This window comes from Saccostrea cucullata, unplaced genomic scaffold (genome assembly GCF_032062105.1).
Source record: "Saccostrea cucullata isolate Sc308-1 unplaced genomic scaffold, CSIRO_AGI_Scuc_v1 ctg2262, whole genome shotgun sequence".
Classification (NCBI taxonomy): domain Eukaryota; kingdom Metazoa; phylum Mollusca; class Bivalvia; order Ostreida; family Ostreidae; genus Saccostrea; species Saccostrea cuccullata.
The window spans coordinates 1-17,361 of record NW_026927022.1 but is presented as its reverse complement, the minus strand read 5'-3'; the positions used below and the strand labels follow the sequence as shown (position 1 = coordinate 17,361).

The window sequence follows — 17,361 nt, the reverse complement described above, 5'->3', positions numbered from 1 at the left end:
TGTATGTATAGGTTACATCATAGATTCCGAGTAGTATTGATTATATCGTTTTCATGGGGCGGGGAAATCGAGGGCGCGGAGCGCCCGAGATTTCTACGCCCCATGAAAACGATATAACCAATAATACGAGGTATCTATGATGTAAGCAACTTCTCGCATGTCTGATGATGTAAATTTCATTGAGAGTGTCAAAATTCAATAAAAAAAAAATTCATTCAGCGTGTCATGAACTTAAGATTCAATACATTAAATTCATTTCAAGCTAGCTCTCCAAAATGTCGGACGTTCTTAGTGAATTTGACTTTGACTTTTTAAGTGAATTTGAAGATATTGACGATTTATCTTTGAGCCAGGCACTCGACAAATATAAAAACACAGAAACAAATTTAAATATCGAGGAGTTTAACGATGTAAAGTTGGGAGATTTTGACCTGATGCTTAAATGTGAAAATGAGGAAATTACCTATGAAAAACGTTTTCATTCGGTCAAAAAATCTGGAAAGGATGATTTTAAACAACTTATTGCAAATCAAGAGAGCAAAAACACTCGTCGAAATACAAACTGCATTCCAGTTTTGACAGAAATGGATGTTGACGATTTGAATCATTTTATGTCATGCTTTGTTTTAGAAAGTAGACGGAAGGACGGGTCTGAGTATCCAGCTTCTACTCTTTATCAAATTTGTGCTGGGATTTTGAGATACATGCGTGACAACGGTGTGACTAACAAGAACTTTTTAGATAACAGCGACAAACGTTTTTACAATTTTAGGAAAACCCTCGATGCAAGGATGAAAGAAATATCATCGAAAGGAATCGGCCTCAAGAAAAAACAAGCAGATCCTATTTCAGCTGATGACGAAAATTTGCTATGGGAAAGGGAGTTATTAGGGGGTGCAACTTCAAAATCTTTGCTAAATACCGTTTTTTACTATAACTAATTATTCGGACTTCGGGGAATGGACGAACATCGATCCCTCACACGAGACCAGTTTAGTTTGGGAGAAGATAATGTGGGTACATACATTGACTTTCAAGGCAAAACGTCTAAAAACTTCTCGGGGGGATTAAATCAAAGGAAGATAGAAGCAAAAAGTATTAGGCACTACAGCTCCGCCTCAGACGACAGGTCCTTGTTTCTCATCTATAAAACCTACTTGGAACTTACGGAGACGTCAGAGGATGGGTCGTTTTACAGGTATGTGCATATCATATTTTACGATTACCCCCCCCCCCCTTTTGGTTTTCATTTCCTTAGAATATCATTATGAATTAAGTTTACTGCAAGGGTATATTTACTTGTATCGATTAAACTTATTTCAAATTAATTTTCAGGCGCCCTAATGGTGGAATTACTCCCCGTTTCTCAAGCCAGGTTGTCGGTATCAATAAATTATCTACTCTCATCAAGACAATGTGTACAGAGGCAGGCCTATCCGGAAATTTTTCCAACCATTCTGGAAAGAGGACCTGTGCGACTTCCTTGTATAATAGTGGGGTTGATAAGCAATTAATAATGGAAAGGACCGGTCATCGTAGTGATGCTGTACGGAAATACAAACGCACCTCTACTACACAACATGGATCCGCCCTCCAAAAAGGCACTCGTATCAGCAGATACTAGGTCTATATCTACAACCGAGCGGGAATTTGGAAAAGATCTCACAAATGCACAAATACCTTCAGAAAATAGCCGTTTTTGAAACGATATTTTGCATGCATCATCGAGCCGTCAATCATGTAACTGATTTATCCCATGACCCTTCATTTGACCTTTTCCCATATTTGGTATTTTCTTTGCATCAGCTAATAAAGACTCGGAAACAGAACCACGTGATAGTCTTGACGCGAAGAGTTTTTGTTATCCAAGTAACGTATTTACAAATTTGGTAATTTTCTTAGTACTGTACCGCGTGATCAATTTCTTGAGATAATCAATTCATTTGTTCTATGATTTGACGAATATGGCAGAAGGAGTCTGGCGTAAAGAATCGCCGTTTTTCAGCAAGCCTACGACGAGGATATTTTCAATCGAGTCAAGCATGAACTTACCCCTACTAATGTTGTGATTTAAATTCAAGCCAAGTGGTTTATGTTGACCCATTCGAAGGTTACAGGGTAGAACCTGTTTTATAAATAAAATTGGCAATAAACAGGAAAATGCTATAGTCTCACAGGCGCTTGTTTCATACAATAGGCTAGTTTTTATACTATATAATAACACAAGGTATCCATCTTTTTTGAGACCAAAAATATAGGTCACCAGATCAAACCCCCTTTCTATCTATTGTCCTCAGCTGGCCCCCCAAAAAACACATGTAATGGTTAGCGGAACCCCCCTTCTTGAACCTCATGTATATTTCCTTACCTCACCCCCTCGAGAACCTTGACACTGGCCATAAAATTACACGCTTCGTCGATCGAAGTCAAAAGTACACATCTAAACAGCTCTGAACTTCCGGTTTGCTGTATGCCATAAGATACACGCGATCTCATTGGCTACTGATATTCTCGGGTGTTTTCCATGCAAATGTATAAAGACACAAGAGAATCCCCAAATTTCACTTGGCGCAAAATTTAAAATCACTATTTTTACGAGGTTTCTGTGAAAGATGACAACCTTTTGGTATGTTTTAAAATTGATTTGATAGTAATTACTTTTAATTGAATATTTGTTAGGACCTTCTCTACATCAGCACAATTTTTTTTTTTTGGACAATTGATAAAAATATATTGAATAAAAGTTAGGCCTAAAAAGTTTTAATATTGATCTTTTTCACTGCATTGTATGGCACGTGGCATTACCCCCCCCCCCCCATCTTCCCCCAAAATGTTCAAAACAACACAGAGTCAGTGAATGGAAATCACTGTTTATTATTTCAATTGAGTAAATATATGTAAATAACCTATAAACATGGTAAATAACATGTTCATTCAATTTATTTTTGCCTTTATAAATGTCTAGAATTGTTTACAAATTGAGTAAAAATCTGTAACTTTGTAATTTAAAATTGAAGTCTGATGGCAGATAATTTTAACCGCAGAAAAATAACATGCAGTGTAGAGAGGGTTCTAAGGAGTTGTTCTTAAAAATGCATTTATCAATGACAATGAGTAAATAACTGACATGAAAGTAAAAAATATAAAAAAAATAAGCCTTGTCTGCATGTAATTGTGATACACAAATTTCAAAGTAAAATATTTTAAATGTACTTTGAGATGCAAATATTTTAAAGTCAATTTTTACATCGCCTTTTAGGCTCTCAGAACACATTCTATTATCTGAGCAGCATAATACACCAGTTCAAGAATTAATTGAGAAAATAAATCAATCTTGTGGAGAAAATGAAAAAATTAGCACAAAGACTCTAACACTTTTGTTGCCTACACTTTTTCCAAATATTGTGAAATCAAAAGTCAGACTGAGATGTGAGGACAAAAATATGAAAGTCAGTTTCAGAATGGAAATCAATGACAAAATCAATTTTACAGCACTTAGTTTCTCTGATATTCAAAATAATGTGCCAGTTGATTGGTTTATCATGCACAAAACCACTACAGAAATATCCTTGGGACATTTACTACCAGCAAAAAGTAATGGACAGGGTATTATACTTCAGGTTTCCCTAGGTAGTGATGGGTCTGTGTCAACAGCAATAGCCAATCAGACACTTGATTTGAAACAGTATGGAATTCCTCATCACATTCTTTATACATACACATCAGTACCAGCCCTCTTCAGGTGTTTTAAAGTCATACAACCATGTCTAGGTTATACTCATGATGAAATTAAAACTGGTCGAATGTTATTAAATTCAAAAACTTTCCGAGAACTTATCACACTTGAGGAAAAATCCTACTTTGCACTTCGTTCCAAAGTTTGCACTAGAGGGGTATATCTCTCATCAACTGCATCCTTGAAATGTAGAGCATGCTTTTCTTCAACAAAAAGAAAACTTGATCAAGACAAAGAAAATGTTAGTCCTGATACTGATAAATCACTAGATGAAACTTATTCTAAGTTGAAAATGCTAGCTCCTAATCTATCTGAGAAACAAATAAAATTAATGGAATCGCAAATCAAAGCATCAAACACGAGTAAAAAGGGTATGCGTTGGGATAAAGATATCATTAGCATGTCAATAGGCATATACAATAGGAATCCGGGTGTTTACAGAGAAATTGTACAGCAGAAATGGCTTCAACTTCCTTCAGAATCTCTGGTTGGTCTTTACAAAAATTGTGTGAAACAGGGCCCTGACATGATGACATGGATGAAAAATGAAGCTTTCCGCCAAAACGTACCCACATCAGGATATTATGGAGGCATCATTCTGGATGAAATGACCATCCAGGAGGATCTGCAAATAGTAAACACCAAATATGGAACACAGATCCATGGCCTTGCAGATAGTGATGAAAATGTGAAGAAAATGAAAATGTTGAATGCAGGAAGTGTGAGTGAAAATTTAGCAAATCATGTACAACAATACCTTTTTAATGGATTTACAGGTTTTCGTTGGCCATTTGCTAACTTTCCCAACCGACAAGCTGACCCGGCAGAAATATTTGTCACCACTTGGAAGTGTATAGATGCACTAACTGATTACGGATTCTCACCTCTGTATTGCTGCATGGATGGATCCTCAAATAATCGAGCTTTCCTGAAGATGCATTTTGATGGAGATCCAGTATTCTCCAAAATGATTGCTTCATTTTACAGAGACCCTACAAAACAGATCATTTTTATCATGGATCCACTTCATTTACTTAAGAAAATTAGAAACAGTGTTCTTAGCAGTGGCTTTCTACAAACACATCAACGCCTCCTTACTGTGAATGGAAAGTTCATTCTTTGGAAGATGTGGGTCGACGCATACACCTGGGATCGACTTAACACCTTCAAAACTCACAATAAACTAACAAATGAACATATTTTTCCGAATGGGGCCCAAAAAATGAGAAACAAACTTGCATTTCATTGTTTAAACGATGACATGCTGAACCTCATGACACAGTATGCATCAACGTTGTCACCAGCAGGGCAAGAAGATCTCAGTCAGGCAATCGAGTTCCTCAGAAGAACCAGTTTCTTGGTTCGTTTCTTCATGGACTCCCGACCTATAAAAGAGAAAAATGATGAACGACTGACTGCGTTTAGGGAGGTGTACGATTGGTTTAAGGCCTGGGAGAATTCCGAATGTGAAGGCAAGGATATAGACAAGAGGTACAAAAGTTTGCTTACTATAGAAACGCGAGAGGATTTAGATTACCTTTTCCATGGATTTATGTCACTTGTTGACATGTGCGTTGACAAGCTACACATTGATTTGATTCCCAGTCGCTTAAATAGCGATATAATTGAAAACATCTTTTGCCAACAGAGAGCCCTTTATCACGGTGCAAACACTAATCCCAATTACAATGAATACCGGACTGGTATCAATAGTATTATTTTAGGACAGACCACCACCTCTAGAAAATCTAATGTGGGGATGAAGGAGCCAGCAAAACCATTTGCACTGGGAAAACCACTTATGTAAATAATGGACTTTTATGATTGTAATTGCCAGTAAACATATTGCACTAAAACAATGATTAGTTGATCATTCACATTTATAAAATAAGAACAGTTACCGTTTACTTGTTAAGATCTTAATGCATTTATGATAAGTTTAGTACTTACCTGAATATTCTACTATCTAGGAGTTACCACATTACTGGAATCTTGTTCATTCCTAAAAATACACAAAATAAATTTACTGGTATGAAATAAATTTCTTAAGGATTTTATCAAAGACAAATGCATTAATTTATTATATTTGCAAGAAATTGTCAATTAAAATCTGTTTTCTTCCTCATTATATCTGAGCCATTACTAAACATTTTTAAGATCAGAGAATAATGATATGTTTTAGCTTTTTGTGTACAGTAATAAAATTTACCTGACATTCTGCACAATACCAGTCAAAATTTTCTATGTCTGCCCACTGATCATCTGTTAGAGCTGCACAAATAGGATCATACCATCTATCACACAAATCACAAGCAATCCAATTTTTCACCTTCAACATATACTTTGTGGCATTTGGGACATGTTACTTGTTCTGATTCTTTGGATTTTCTCTGTTTCCTTTTCCCCGATGCCGCTTTAGATTTAGATCTTCGTTTCCTTGGCACTTTTTCTCTTTTTTCCATTTGACTGGTACTTGGCATCTCCGAAGTCTTATCCTTGTTTGTCTTCTTGGAACTTTCTGAGCTGGTTTTCTCATTACCTTGACCAGAGACAACTTTTTTCCTAAGCCTTTCAGATTTTTCTTTTCCATATTTCTGGAGTATGTCTTTCCTGAACTCATTATTTCCAATTTTTAGGAATCTGGTGACAATGTCTTCATACAGCTCCACTTTGCTTGCCTGAAGTGAGTCCTCTTCTATTAAGAATCTCAGACTGGGATTGTCGAAGTCATTAAAAAGAATTTCCCAGATGCTTTTTAACTCTGTGTCCTCTTTAAGATCCTTGTCACAAAGTGTCAGACATGATGCACCATGTAAAGCAAATGTCACATCATTGTGAAACTTAAGTCTCCTTTTACTTAGCTCCAAGAAGAATTCAAATACACTGTCAGTAACAATTGTTAGACCATGTGAAATGTTTTGTTTTCTTTCAGTTTCAAGCAAAGACTTTGGATACTTAGAAGATATCAAGCTGTCCTTTATACACAGATGGTCTAGCATTTTCACTTTTAAGTATGAATTAGATGACTTGTCTTTATTTTTATACAAGGACTTTCTTGTTAAATTCATAAAATGAAACTTTGACTTGGCAACACATGCACCACCAATGTAGCGTATTTTACCAATGGCTGGTATCAGATATTGTCATTGTTGAGTCCCCTTTTCCAGCTTGAGAGATTGCCAAATGAGACGTGTGTTCCTCTATAATCGAAGATGATACTTGATCAAATATATTTCTGCATAACTGAAATTCCTGTGTTGTAGCTTTTCTCCCAAAATAAGCCTCAACAAGTTTTTTTTCAGAGGTTGAGAACTTGTACACTTCTGAATAATAACATGTCCAACTTTTGCTATTTGTCTTTAGATTTTCACCACCAGTTGTGTGCACCTTTTGAAAAATATCCATAATTTCAGTTTTTAAATTATTTTCAAAATTTGTAAGAGAAACTTAATTGGATTCTGCAATACAGAGTCTGTCTATTTCTTGAATTTCGTAATGACTGAAATCCGATAATTGATTTTCCTCGTCGACATCATATGTGATTAATTCTACGCAATGTTGGTCCTGTTTACCTGTAGTTGCAGATAACTCTATTTTACAGCACTTTAAATCTTCATTAAAGTCAATACACACATTGTTGTCACAGAATTCATACACTTGGGAATTGTGTTTCAGCACTGAATTTGGGTTAAAGTTAATAATTCGAAGATTTTTCTTTATTGTTGTTCTTCCTATTGCCACCCCTAACTGACCAGGGCTGAAGATATTGTCCCCATCCACTTCTATTCTGTCAAGGGTGAGGCCTTGGGCCTTGTGGATTGTTATGCTGAAAGCAAGGCATAAAGGAATCTGGAATTACTTTTTCCTGTGCAGTGCAGTAAACGCTAAATGATTCTGGTCTTAACTTTACTTCTTTTGACAAACTATCAAAATACACAGTGACATCATTAGCAGAAAGTTCTGTGATTTTCCCTCTGAGTCCATTAACTAAGTTATCACTTAAATTCTTCAAAAGTAATACTGGACAGTCTTTTTTCATGTACAGTATTTCTGGTACAGACAAAGAATTTAGATATTTTTTTTCACCATTAATTCATTGTTTCACCTTGCATATCAATCAATTTAGAGGCATTATAAACGTCACAGTCAAATTTTTTTGCACAAAGTCGTACTGGAGGTGGTCCTTGGGGTAGTGGTCTTTTCATTCTCCTAAGAAGTGCTAGAGACTCATCGGTCATATTTCCTTTCGAAACTTCATTTATACAGTTAATAAAGTCAATTTCATTTTGTCTTTTCACTTCGTTTAAAACGATACAGTGAGTAAATGTGTTTGTAAATCTTTCTGATAAAAAGCAAAATTCGCCTCTATCGCCCTTTAGAGGATCAGGCACAGGTGGTAATTGAAAAAAGTCACCAATGACAATCACTTGAATTGAGCCAAAATACGTGTCACTGTCCCTAATTTTCCTGCAAACATGCTCCAGGGTATCAAATAGCTTCAGACTAAGCATAGATATTTCATCTATTATTAACGCATCAGTGTTTGAAATTGCTCTTTTCTGATCAAAGTAACTTTCATCTAAGAGAATTTTTTTGCACAGTGTCTCAGAGGAATCCCTCCCATCTCCTATCCAACTCCAGCGGTGAATCGTTGTCCCGCCTATATTTAATGCAGCGATGCCTGTAGTTGCCGTCAAGGCCACTTTTTTCCCACATTCTTCTAAGGATTTTTTAAATTCCTTTCCTAGAAAAGTTTTGCCCGTTCCACTTTGGCCAAGCACTGCCAAATTATGGCCTTCTTTGGCTTTAAGTAATACTAAATTTTGTTTTTCGGAGAGCATCTCAGCATGTCAACCATGTGTTTATATTTACATTTGTGTTTTTTTGGTTTTCTTTACTAGAGAGCTCTAGAATATCAGTAGCCAATGAGATCGCGTCTATCACATCGCATACAGCAAACCGGAAGTTCAGAGCTGTTTAGATGTGTACTTTTGACTTCGATCGACGAAGCGTGTAATTTTATGGCCAGTGTCAAGGTTCTCGAGGGGGTGAGGTAAGGAAATATACATGAGGTTCAAGAAGGGGGGTTCCGCTAACCATTACATGTGTTTTTGGGGGGGCCAGCTGCGGACAATAGATAGAAAGGGGGTTTGATCTGGTGACCTATATTTTTGGTCTCGAAAAAGATGGATACCTTGTGTTATTATATAGTATAAAAACTAGCCTATTGTATGAAACAAGCGCCTGTTTATAGTCTGCTTTTTTGAAAACATGTACTGTAAAAAATATGTTTCCAGATCTTCCTGAAGGACTTTCATGCTTCGGTAGATAAAGAAGGGTGATCAAAACAATATACTTTATCTTTGCTTTTGTGATAATTTATGGTAAAAACTAGACTTACTAGAGACATTTTACCGAATATAGCCCAATACATTGGTAGGAAAAAAAATGTGTTTACAATATCATTTACACTGACGAACCTTTGCATGCCTTATATGGCTATTGTTATCAGTGCGCGCGGCAGATCTTACCACGCACCAACTGACCAATCGTTGAATGAATAGCAACGTTTACGCAAACTATACTAGAGACATTTTACCGAATATAGCCCGATACATTGGTAGAAAAAAAATGTGTTTACAATATCATTTACACTGACGAACCTTTGCATGCCTTATATGGCTATTGTTATCAGTGCGCGCGGCAGATCTTACCACGCACCAACTGACCAATCGTTGAATGAATAGCAACGTTTACGCAAACTATACATGTTTTTATTTTACTTCGAACACGTGGTTCAGGTCAATCTATGATCAATATTAGATGGGCCGCAGAAATGTTCATATGAAAAAATACAATTAAAGATTAGGAACTATGAAATATATCACCGGCGTTTTTAATTTGTTGTTAACTAGAAAATATGTATAACAAGAGGCCCACGGGCCTTATAGGTCACCTGAGCATTATGCAACAATTTTCCAGTTATTGACTTTGATTCATGTTTTAAGCCAGATGCTATATGACATTCACAATTTTGAAAGAGGCACCATTGATCATCATAACAATACACTTAGCAGTTGCTTAGCTTGGTTACTGAATACCCATATGCAGGGTAGGGGAACAAAAATGCATTCCAACTAACCAATAGTGCCCCTAACACTGTGACATAAACCCCTGACCCTAGGTCCACACATTGCACAAATTTCAAAAAGGCACCCTTAATATCAAAAAATAAATAAATGTTTTATAAATACAAAAGAGCAGATTTCAAACAATAAATTCATTTTCAGTATATAAGTAGAGCCCCCACCCCACCCCTGACCCTGGGGCTTTGAAATTCACAATTCTGCAAGATTAGGGTCCTTGCTCATCATAACTATAAAGGTAGTTCATCTGCTTTATACCCAGAGACAAAAAAAAAAATTCAAAGATTTAATGTATTTTCATAATATAATCAATTGAGCCCCGCCCCCCTAACACCAGAACCCCTGACCCTGGGGCCATAATATTCATAATTTTAAAAGAGGCATTCTTGCTCATCATAACTATGTACTTAGTTTATTTAATTTCTAGGAGCAGAGAAGAAGATTTTCAAAGAATTCATGTATTTTCAATATATAATCAATAGAGCCCCGCCCTAACACCAGAAACCCTGACCCTGGGACCATAAAATTCACAGTTTTGGTAAAAGTACTCTTGTTCATCATAACTATGCACTTAGTTAGTTTATTTAATACCTAGGAGCAGAGTAGAAGATTTTCAAAGAATTCATGTATTTTCACTATATAATCAATAGAACCCCCCCCCCTCTAACACCAGAATCCTTGACCCTGGGGCCATAAAATTCAAAATTTTTGTAGAGGCACTCATGCTCATCATAACTATACACTTAGTTAGTATATTTAATACCCAAGGGCAGAGAAGAAGATTTTCAAAGAAATCATTTATTTTCACTATATATAATCAATAGAGCCCCCCCCCCCCCTAACACCAGAACCCCTGACCCTGGGGCCATAAAATTCACAATTTTGGTAGAGGCACTCTTGCTCATCATAACTATGCACTTAGTTGGTTTATTTAATACCTAGGAGCAGAGTAGAAGATTTTCAAATAAGTCATGTATTTTCACTATATATAATCAATAGAGCCCCGCCCTAACACCAGAACCCCTGACCCTGGGGCCATAAAATTCACAATTTTGGTAGAGGATCTCTTGTTCATCATAACTATGCACTTAGTTAGTATATTTAATACCAAGGGGCTGAGAAGAAGATTTTCAAAGAAATCATGTATTTTCACTATATATAATCAATAGAGCCCCGCCCTAACACCAGAGCCCCTGACCCTGGGGCCATAAAATTCACAATTTTGGTAGAGGCACTCTTGCTCATCATAACTATGTACTTAGTTGGTTTATTTAATACCCAGGAGTAGAGAAGAAGATTTCCAAAGAAATAATGCATTTTCACAATATACTTATTCAGCCCCGCCCTAGCACTAGAACCCCTGACCCCAGGGCCATGAATTTCACAATTTTGGTAAAGGACTCAATGCTGATTACAATCATGCAAACAGTTTGACTGCTTGATGTCCAGGAGTACAGAAGAAGATTTTTAAAGATTGCATTAATTTTAGTGGTTTTGGCCCCACCCCTCAGGCCCCAGGGGGGCAGGGATCATGAAATTCACAATTTTTGTTCCCCTTCACCCATAGATGCTTAGTGCCAAATTTGGTTGAAATTGGTTCAGTGGTTGCAGAGAAGAAGCTGAAAATGTTCAAATGTTAACACACGACGGACGACGAACGACGGACGACGAACGACGGACGACGACGGACGAAAACAGATAGCAATAGGTCACCTGAGTTTACTCAGGTGACCTAATAAAATGTAGTTTGTGTCAAGTTCAGAACACCAGAGCTTCAAGGGTAGGGAAACCGAGCAGCATCTCCTGAGCATTTAAACGGACAATCCCCGTGATCACACGTGTTTTTGGCCAGGGAATCCACCTGATAATTGTATTTACCTATAGTACAACAAAGGAATCAAAACAGAATCAAATCGCTTTGTAGTATGACTCAGAAAAACCTAGAATTTTACGTTTATTCAATAAATGAATCGCTTTTCATTGTTAGCATGGAAATAATAGGACAAAAAGAAACAATTGAAATTGCTTTACGAAATGGGTGGACTATTGTTCGTTGTGCCTTTCCCATCGCAATTACATTTTTTTTGTCAGGTGTAAAATTCCTGTATTACCCGTAGTAACCCATAATGCAATTCTCATTCATCTGATTTGTCAGTTAAAGTCATGTTTGTGCCTTATTTGCTAAGCTGACGCCCAAAAATATAGTCCCAGTTCCAAATACATGTATATTAGTCCAAAAAGAATTTTTAATGCATGAATGCAGAAAAATAATATCATATCTCGAATATACATACTTATTCAAGTTGAATGAATTCAAATGAAATATTGAAGTACATTTCTACAGATATTATGGGGTGGTAAAAATTGAAACACAACATAACTTCTCTGTTTACCATGTCCTCACGTGCTAGTCACTTCCTAGCCACATTTCCGTGAATAATTTACCCTATCTCGCTGACTCTCGCCAGAGCTACTGCGAAAGCTACTTTGAACTCCTCGGGTTTTATAATTTGCAGAACAACGAAAAATAAAAAGTTCCGAACACATTAGTAGGGGTGAAGCAGTTCAGATGTATGGATTTAAATGGCCCATGTGGCCAGGACTTTATGACTTTCGATCAATCGCAACTTCTCGGGGCTTTCCGACTAGCGGAAAAACGACCTCGAATGTATGTGGAAGACGCCATGACAACCCTCCTTTTTCACGATCTTTGAAATAAATGCATGGAGACCTTTTATCTGTAGAATAAGAAGTTTAACTTTATTCAATGTAATGATATTACATGTACCTAAAATATACTGTAGAAGGGACTTCTAACTCCGTCTATCCTATATTTGAATAAACAGTAAATGTATAAATTTTGAACATCCGGTGATGTTAATACATTCGAGGTTGTTTTTCCGACCTCTGACGGAAAGAGATGATGCGATTGGAATTTCAATTTACAGAGTTGGTGTTTGGAATCATTTCCGGAATTTAAAGGGGAAAATTTTACGGAATGGACTGAAAGTACTAGATTCTGAAAACATGTGTCGACCAGTGAAATAAGTGCTGGGTGGTTGTGGCCATTTTTAGACTATTTTGATCTCCTTTAGAAGACAAGCTCCATATAAAGATATAACAAAATGATCAAATTTTAAAACTAAAATTTATAAGATTTTTCTTTACCAAATGATAGTTGACGGCTTAAGATATCATATAAAGAAAAATTTAAGTTATATCTGGTGGTTAATAAAAACATAATTTGTTGACCCCTAGCCTCTTTAAAAAATGAAGAAAGTAAAACCACGCGCCATAACACTTCATGGGCAGTCAACATGGTTCAAGTATTCAAGGACTGGAAATCTCAGCGAAACAGCAACTTGGTGAGTTTAAAATTATTCCCGAAATACTCACTAGTAAATACCAAGAACTTGCGTGCACTATAACATGTTTTATACACTATAATTGAAGCCAGGGGCGCATATGGTTTCCCCTACCCCCCGAGGACTTCATATAAAATGTGTTCCAATATTCAACGTTAAAACATTTCTGTGACGTCATCTTTTGTTAAACCAGGTACAATAAATTTCTTATTGTTCTGCACACCGTCCAATAAGTTACCTGTAGGTGTCCAATAAGTTGAAACTTATTGGACAGTAACAGGTAAACTGCAAAAAAGAAGCAAAGAAACAAGGCTTGTAAACAAATTTAATTTTAATCCTGGAAAATAAACACCGAAAATCACAAGAGAATTATTTACGAGCTTTCAGAATTAAACTTCACATTAATTGTAACACTCGCATCCTTCTGAACATTCACAGAAATTGTTGGACATGGACACTGACATGACACTTTTGAAGAATCCACATCTTTGGCTTTCTTGGTAGGTGGGCTCGATGTTCCTGGTTTTCTCCCTTGTACGATATCACTTACACGCCTTTCTTGGCCCTCAGAGGTTCGCTTGTAATTTCGTACCGAAAGTGATTTGTGGCCTGTTTTCTCAGTTATCAGCTGTTCGTCTACGCCTGCTGAATAAAGACGTGTCGCTGCTGTCGCGCGCAGAGAATGGTTAGAGAAAAAGCCTTGAAATCCTGCAATCCTACACAACTTGGCAACGGTTTGTTGAAGTGGGTGGATACCGACGGCGCGTCGTCATACCATTTGTCTGTTGTGAAAAATTTAGACGGACGCAAATAAAAGGCGGATGACTTCCCGTCCTTGGGTCTGTAAAAAAAATATCTTGAATTCATTAAAATGTATACAGTGCGGATACAAATTGAAGTTTATGATTTTTGCTTCATTCTAGTTATACAGAATAATGTAGTAAAAACGTTGATATTTACCTGAGGTTAATAAACTTTTCGTACAGGGATACAATGCATCTCTCTGGACATTCCGGATTTTCATATGCGTTCACTACTTTTGGGACCGTTTTGCGACTATTTAGCCCTCCAGCTGCACATTTGGATATGTCCTCTCTGTACTGCAGATATCGTCTTCCGTCAACAACAGACGTTTTCAAAAACAGTTGTGAGTTTTCTCCAACACGCAAATTGCGATGTTCTTGTCCAGCTCTCAATGCAAAATTAAGTCCAATCAAATAAACCATTGTATCAAGAAGTTGCTGTGGACTTTGAGAACCAAGAATTTCCTTCTCCCACATAATATTTTCTTGTTCCTCGGTGATAACAAGTGCCTGTTTTTTGTTTATTCCCAAACCAAGTTTAGACAGTTCCTTCATTTTCGCGTCAAGAATTGCACGAAGATCGGAAAACTCACTGTCATCTAAGAGAGAAATGAATTTTCCATTAGAACGTAGATGGTGTTGTATTGCCACAATTATTTCATAGAGGGAATTTGGTTTGTAATCATTGCCTTTCAATGTTTTCAGCTCTGTGACAAATGAAGTAAGCTGGTTATTTAGTTCTTTATTTGTCATTTGTAACAGTGGTTTCTCTATAGATCTTTCCTTCTGCCAAGACTCGAATAGACGCACGGCCCATTTAGCTTTATTTCTTGTGTTCACAGGTATTGCGCTTTCCTTGAGATTTTTCAGCTGTGATTCTGAAAGTGGGGCCAAAAATCTTGCTGTTTTCTGTTCCTTAAACTCCGCTTCTTTTATTTCGGCATTCTGTGAGGCCTCTACGAGAATTGCGTCCGAGTCGTCAAAATCCGATATATCCGAATAATTGGATACCTTAACAGTTTTAAAATTCAAATCAAAATTGCCATTTTTATCATTGTTTTCCTTCTCGCCGTTCAATATTTCGTCAAGAATATTGTCGGAATCACTTCGATTTGGTTCACGAAACGAATTCTGTGTTACAAATTCATAATCCATCCTTACTCATTGACAGGGCAAAAATGAATGAAATTTTTGACAATTGAAGAATTACAGAATTTAGTTCACCATCTGCGCATGAGCAATGGGCTGGTGTTTGTCGCAATGCGACATTTCAAGGCCAGAGTGATTGAATTATTTTGTTTTTATATTGTGTACAACATAGACAAATACCCTACAACGTTTACTTTTTGCACGACAAACAAAAAACCAACACACAATAGGCCAACTAATTGGAATGTGCTAGATAGGGGTATTGAAGCGTATGAATCATCCAAGCAGAACGAGACTTTACCTGTGACTGTCCAATAAGTTAACAATGGGAGTGTTCGACAGTGGTGAAATGTTTTAAGTAAGTTATAAGCCTCAAACTGACCATTATGTCAGATATTAGACTCTCCTCGGCGCTAACGCGCCTCGGGTCGTCTAATATCTGACATAATGGACAGTTTTCGGCTTATAACCATTACGTACATGAGAGCAAGGTGTTCATAATATGAACTTTTCAGAGGATGCCGGAAGGAAAATTCTACTATTGAATGTGCAAATTCCTATGGGAGATAACTTTATCCGCTCCGCCAGACCGTGTCAATGTCTTTTTTGTAAAGATTTGTGCATTTTGATTTAAATTGTGTTATCTGTTCCAGAAGAGTCAGGAAATTATTAATATTTAAAGGTACTTGGACACAGATTTGAAGTTAATATTTTCTGTATAATATCAAAAAATATATATTTTAATGGCATTTCACACAAAAATTAATTGAAAATCTTATTTCATTTAAAAGTTATTAAAACTTAAAATTTTTTGGCGGGTTTGATTGACACATGCTTGCACTTTCACAAATTTTAACTTTATTCTTAATTCTCAGGAAAAGTGGCAATCTTGTTGTGTATTAATGAGAAATATTAAAACTTAAATCCAGAAAAATAATTTTATTTGTAGTAGAAATGTTAGAAAGCAAAACTCCTTCACTGGTATCGTCATTCCGTTGTGTACAAAGTTTTGCAAATCGAACACACTCGTGTTATGTACACAGTTTTTGTAAACAGGGCACGGCTCTGTTATTGTTTGGTGTTTACGATTCACCGGGTGCGTTCAATCACCTAAGTCTGTTCACCACAACTGCACGGACTAACGGTGTATTGTGTGTTTGTTTTGCTTTCGAACATGTTTTCTCTGAATTTTCTGGATTATAGTATTGATATTTTTCATTAATACACAACAACTTTGCACAGAAGTAGACTAGTACCTTTAAGACGTATCGATATCATTATCAGTTGTGTGAAAGATGATGTGTTTTAAGTATTTTTCTTGTTTTTGTTATTAGTTCATTAAAAAGATCTAGACATGAACTTTTGTCTCATTTGCATAGGTCCTCCTACATCCAGGGTCTAACGGTTTGATATCACTAGCTTTATATCACATATGTGATATTTAATATATCACCACACTTATGTTGATATGAGAAATACACCCTTGTGAAGATCAAAGAAAAATCTGTCGGACATGGGATAACTTAGTATTGGACACAGATTTGAAGTTAATAGTTTCTCTATAATATTACGACTTATATATTTTTATAGCATTTCACCCAAAAATTAATCAAAATTTTTTTGTTTCATTTAAAACTTTAAATATATTGGCGGGTTTGATTGACACATCCTTGCACATGTTGCACTTTCACAAATTTTAACTTTATTCTTAATCCTTAGGAAAAGTGGCAATCTTGTTGTGTATTAATGAAAAAAGTCTACTTCTGTGCAAAGTTACATGTATATTGAAATCCGACCAAAACTGTAGGAGGAGTAGCATTTTGAAAAATTGTTTACAGACAGACAGACGACGGACGCATTACTATCGATTAAGCTCTTCTGGTCTCTGACCTGTAGAGCTAAAAATTAAGTTTTGAGACGAAATATGGATCCTTTTAATAAACAACCTTTTTATGTAATTGTAAGTTACTTAATGAATTTCAAATTACAACTGTTCGTAGCCTCATGATTAATTTCATTCAGTGACAGAATTTGATTAAGAGAAATTTTAAGAAAAAATCGAAACAATGTTAAAGAACTGTGCCATATTAATTAAAACCGGTAGGATTTATTAAATTATCATTATTACTACTAGTAATTAGCCGTAATTATGTCAAAAATTG

The 17,361-nt window shown here is 36.2% G+C and overlaps 2 protein-coding genes and 1 long non-coding RNA gene across 4 annotated transcripts; 1 reads left to right on the top strand and 2 right to left on the bottom strand.

The window, feature by feature from the left end:
* The first annotated feature begins 796 nt into the window (after positions 1-796).
* On the top strand, positions 797-1,624 carry LOC134273266 (uncharacterized). The gene is made up of 2 exons (XM_062755454.1): positions 797-1,198; positions 1,336-1,624. The coding sequence occupies exons 1-2, from the start codon at positions 960-962 to the stop codon at positions 1,622-1,624; spliced, it is 528 nt and encodes a 175-aa protein (XP_062611438.1). The 5' UTR covers positions 797-959.
* Positions 1,625-4,882: 3,258 nt separating this feature from the next.
* On the bottom strand, positions 4,883-6,048 carry LOC134273267 (uncharacterized). The gene is made up of 3 exons (XR_009993377.1): positions 5,946-6,048; positions 5,687-5,738; positions 4,883-5,121 (listed from the first exon to the last, which is right to left on the bottom strand). It is a non-coding gene; the product is annotated as an uncharacterized LOC134273267 (long non-coding RNA).
* Positions 6,049-13,413: 7,365 nt separating this feature from the next.
* On the bottom strand, positions 13,414-15,656 carry LOC134273279 (zinc finger MYM-type protein 2-like). Of its 2 annotated transcripts, none has more exons than XM_062755469.1 (2): positions 14,208-15,656; positions 13,414-14,088 (listed from the first exon to the last, which is right to left on the bottom strand). In XM_062755469.1, the coding sequence occupies exons 1-2, from the start codon at positions 15,203-15,205 to the stop codon at positions 13,884-13,886; spliced, it is 1,203 nt and encodes a 400-aa protein (XP_062611453.1). In that variant the 5' UTR covers positions 15,206-15,656; the 3' UTR covers positions 13,414-13,883. The 2 variants fall into 2 exon arrangements, with proteins under 2 accessions (XP_062611453.1, XP_062611454.1); XM_062755470.1 differs by having other exon boundaries at positions 14,011-14,029.
* Between the last annotated feature and the right edge of the window lie 1,705 nt (positions 15,657-17,361).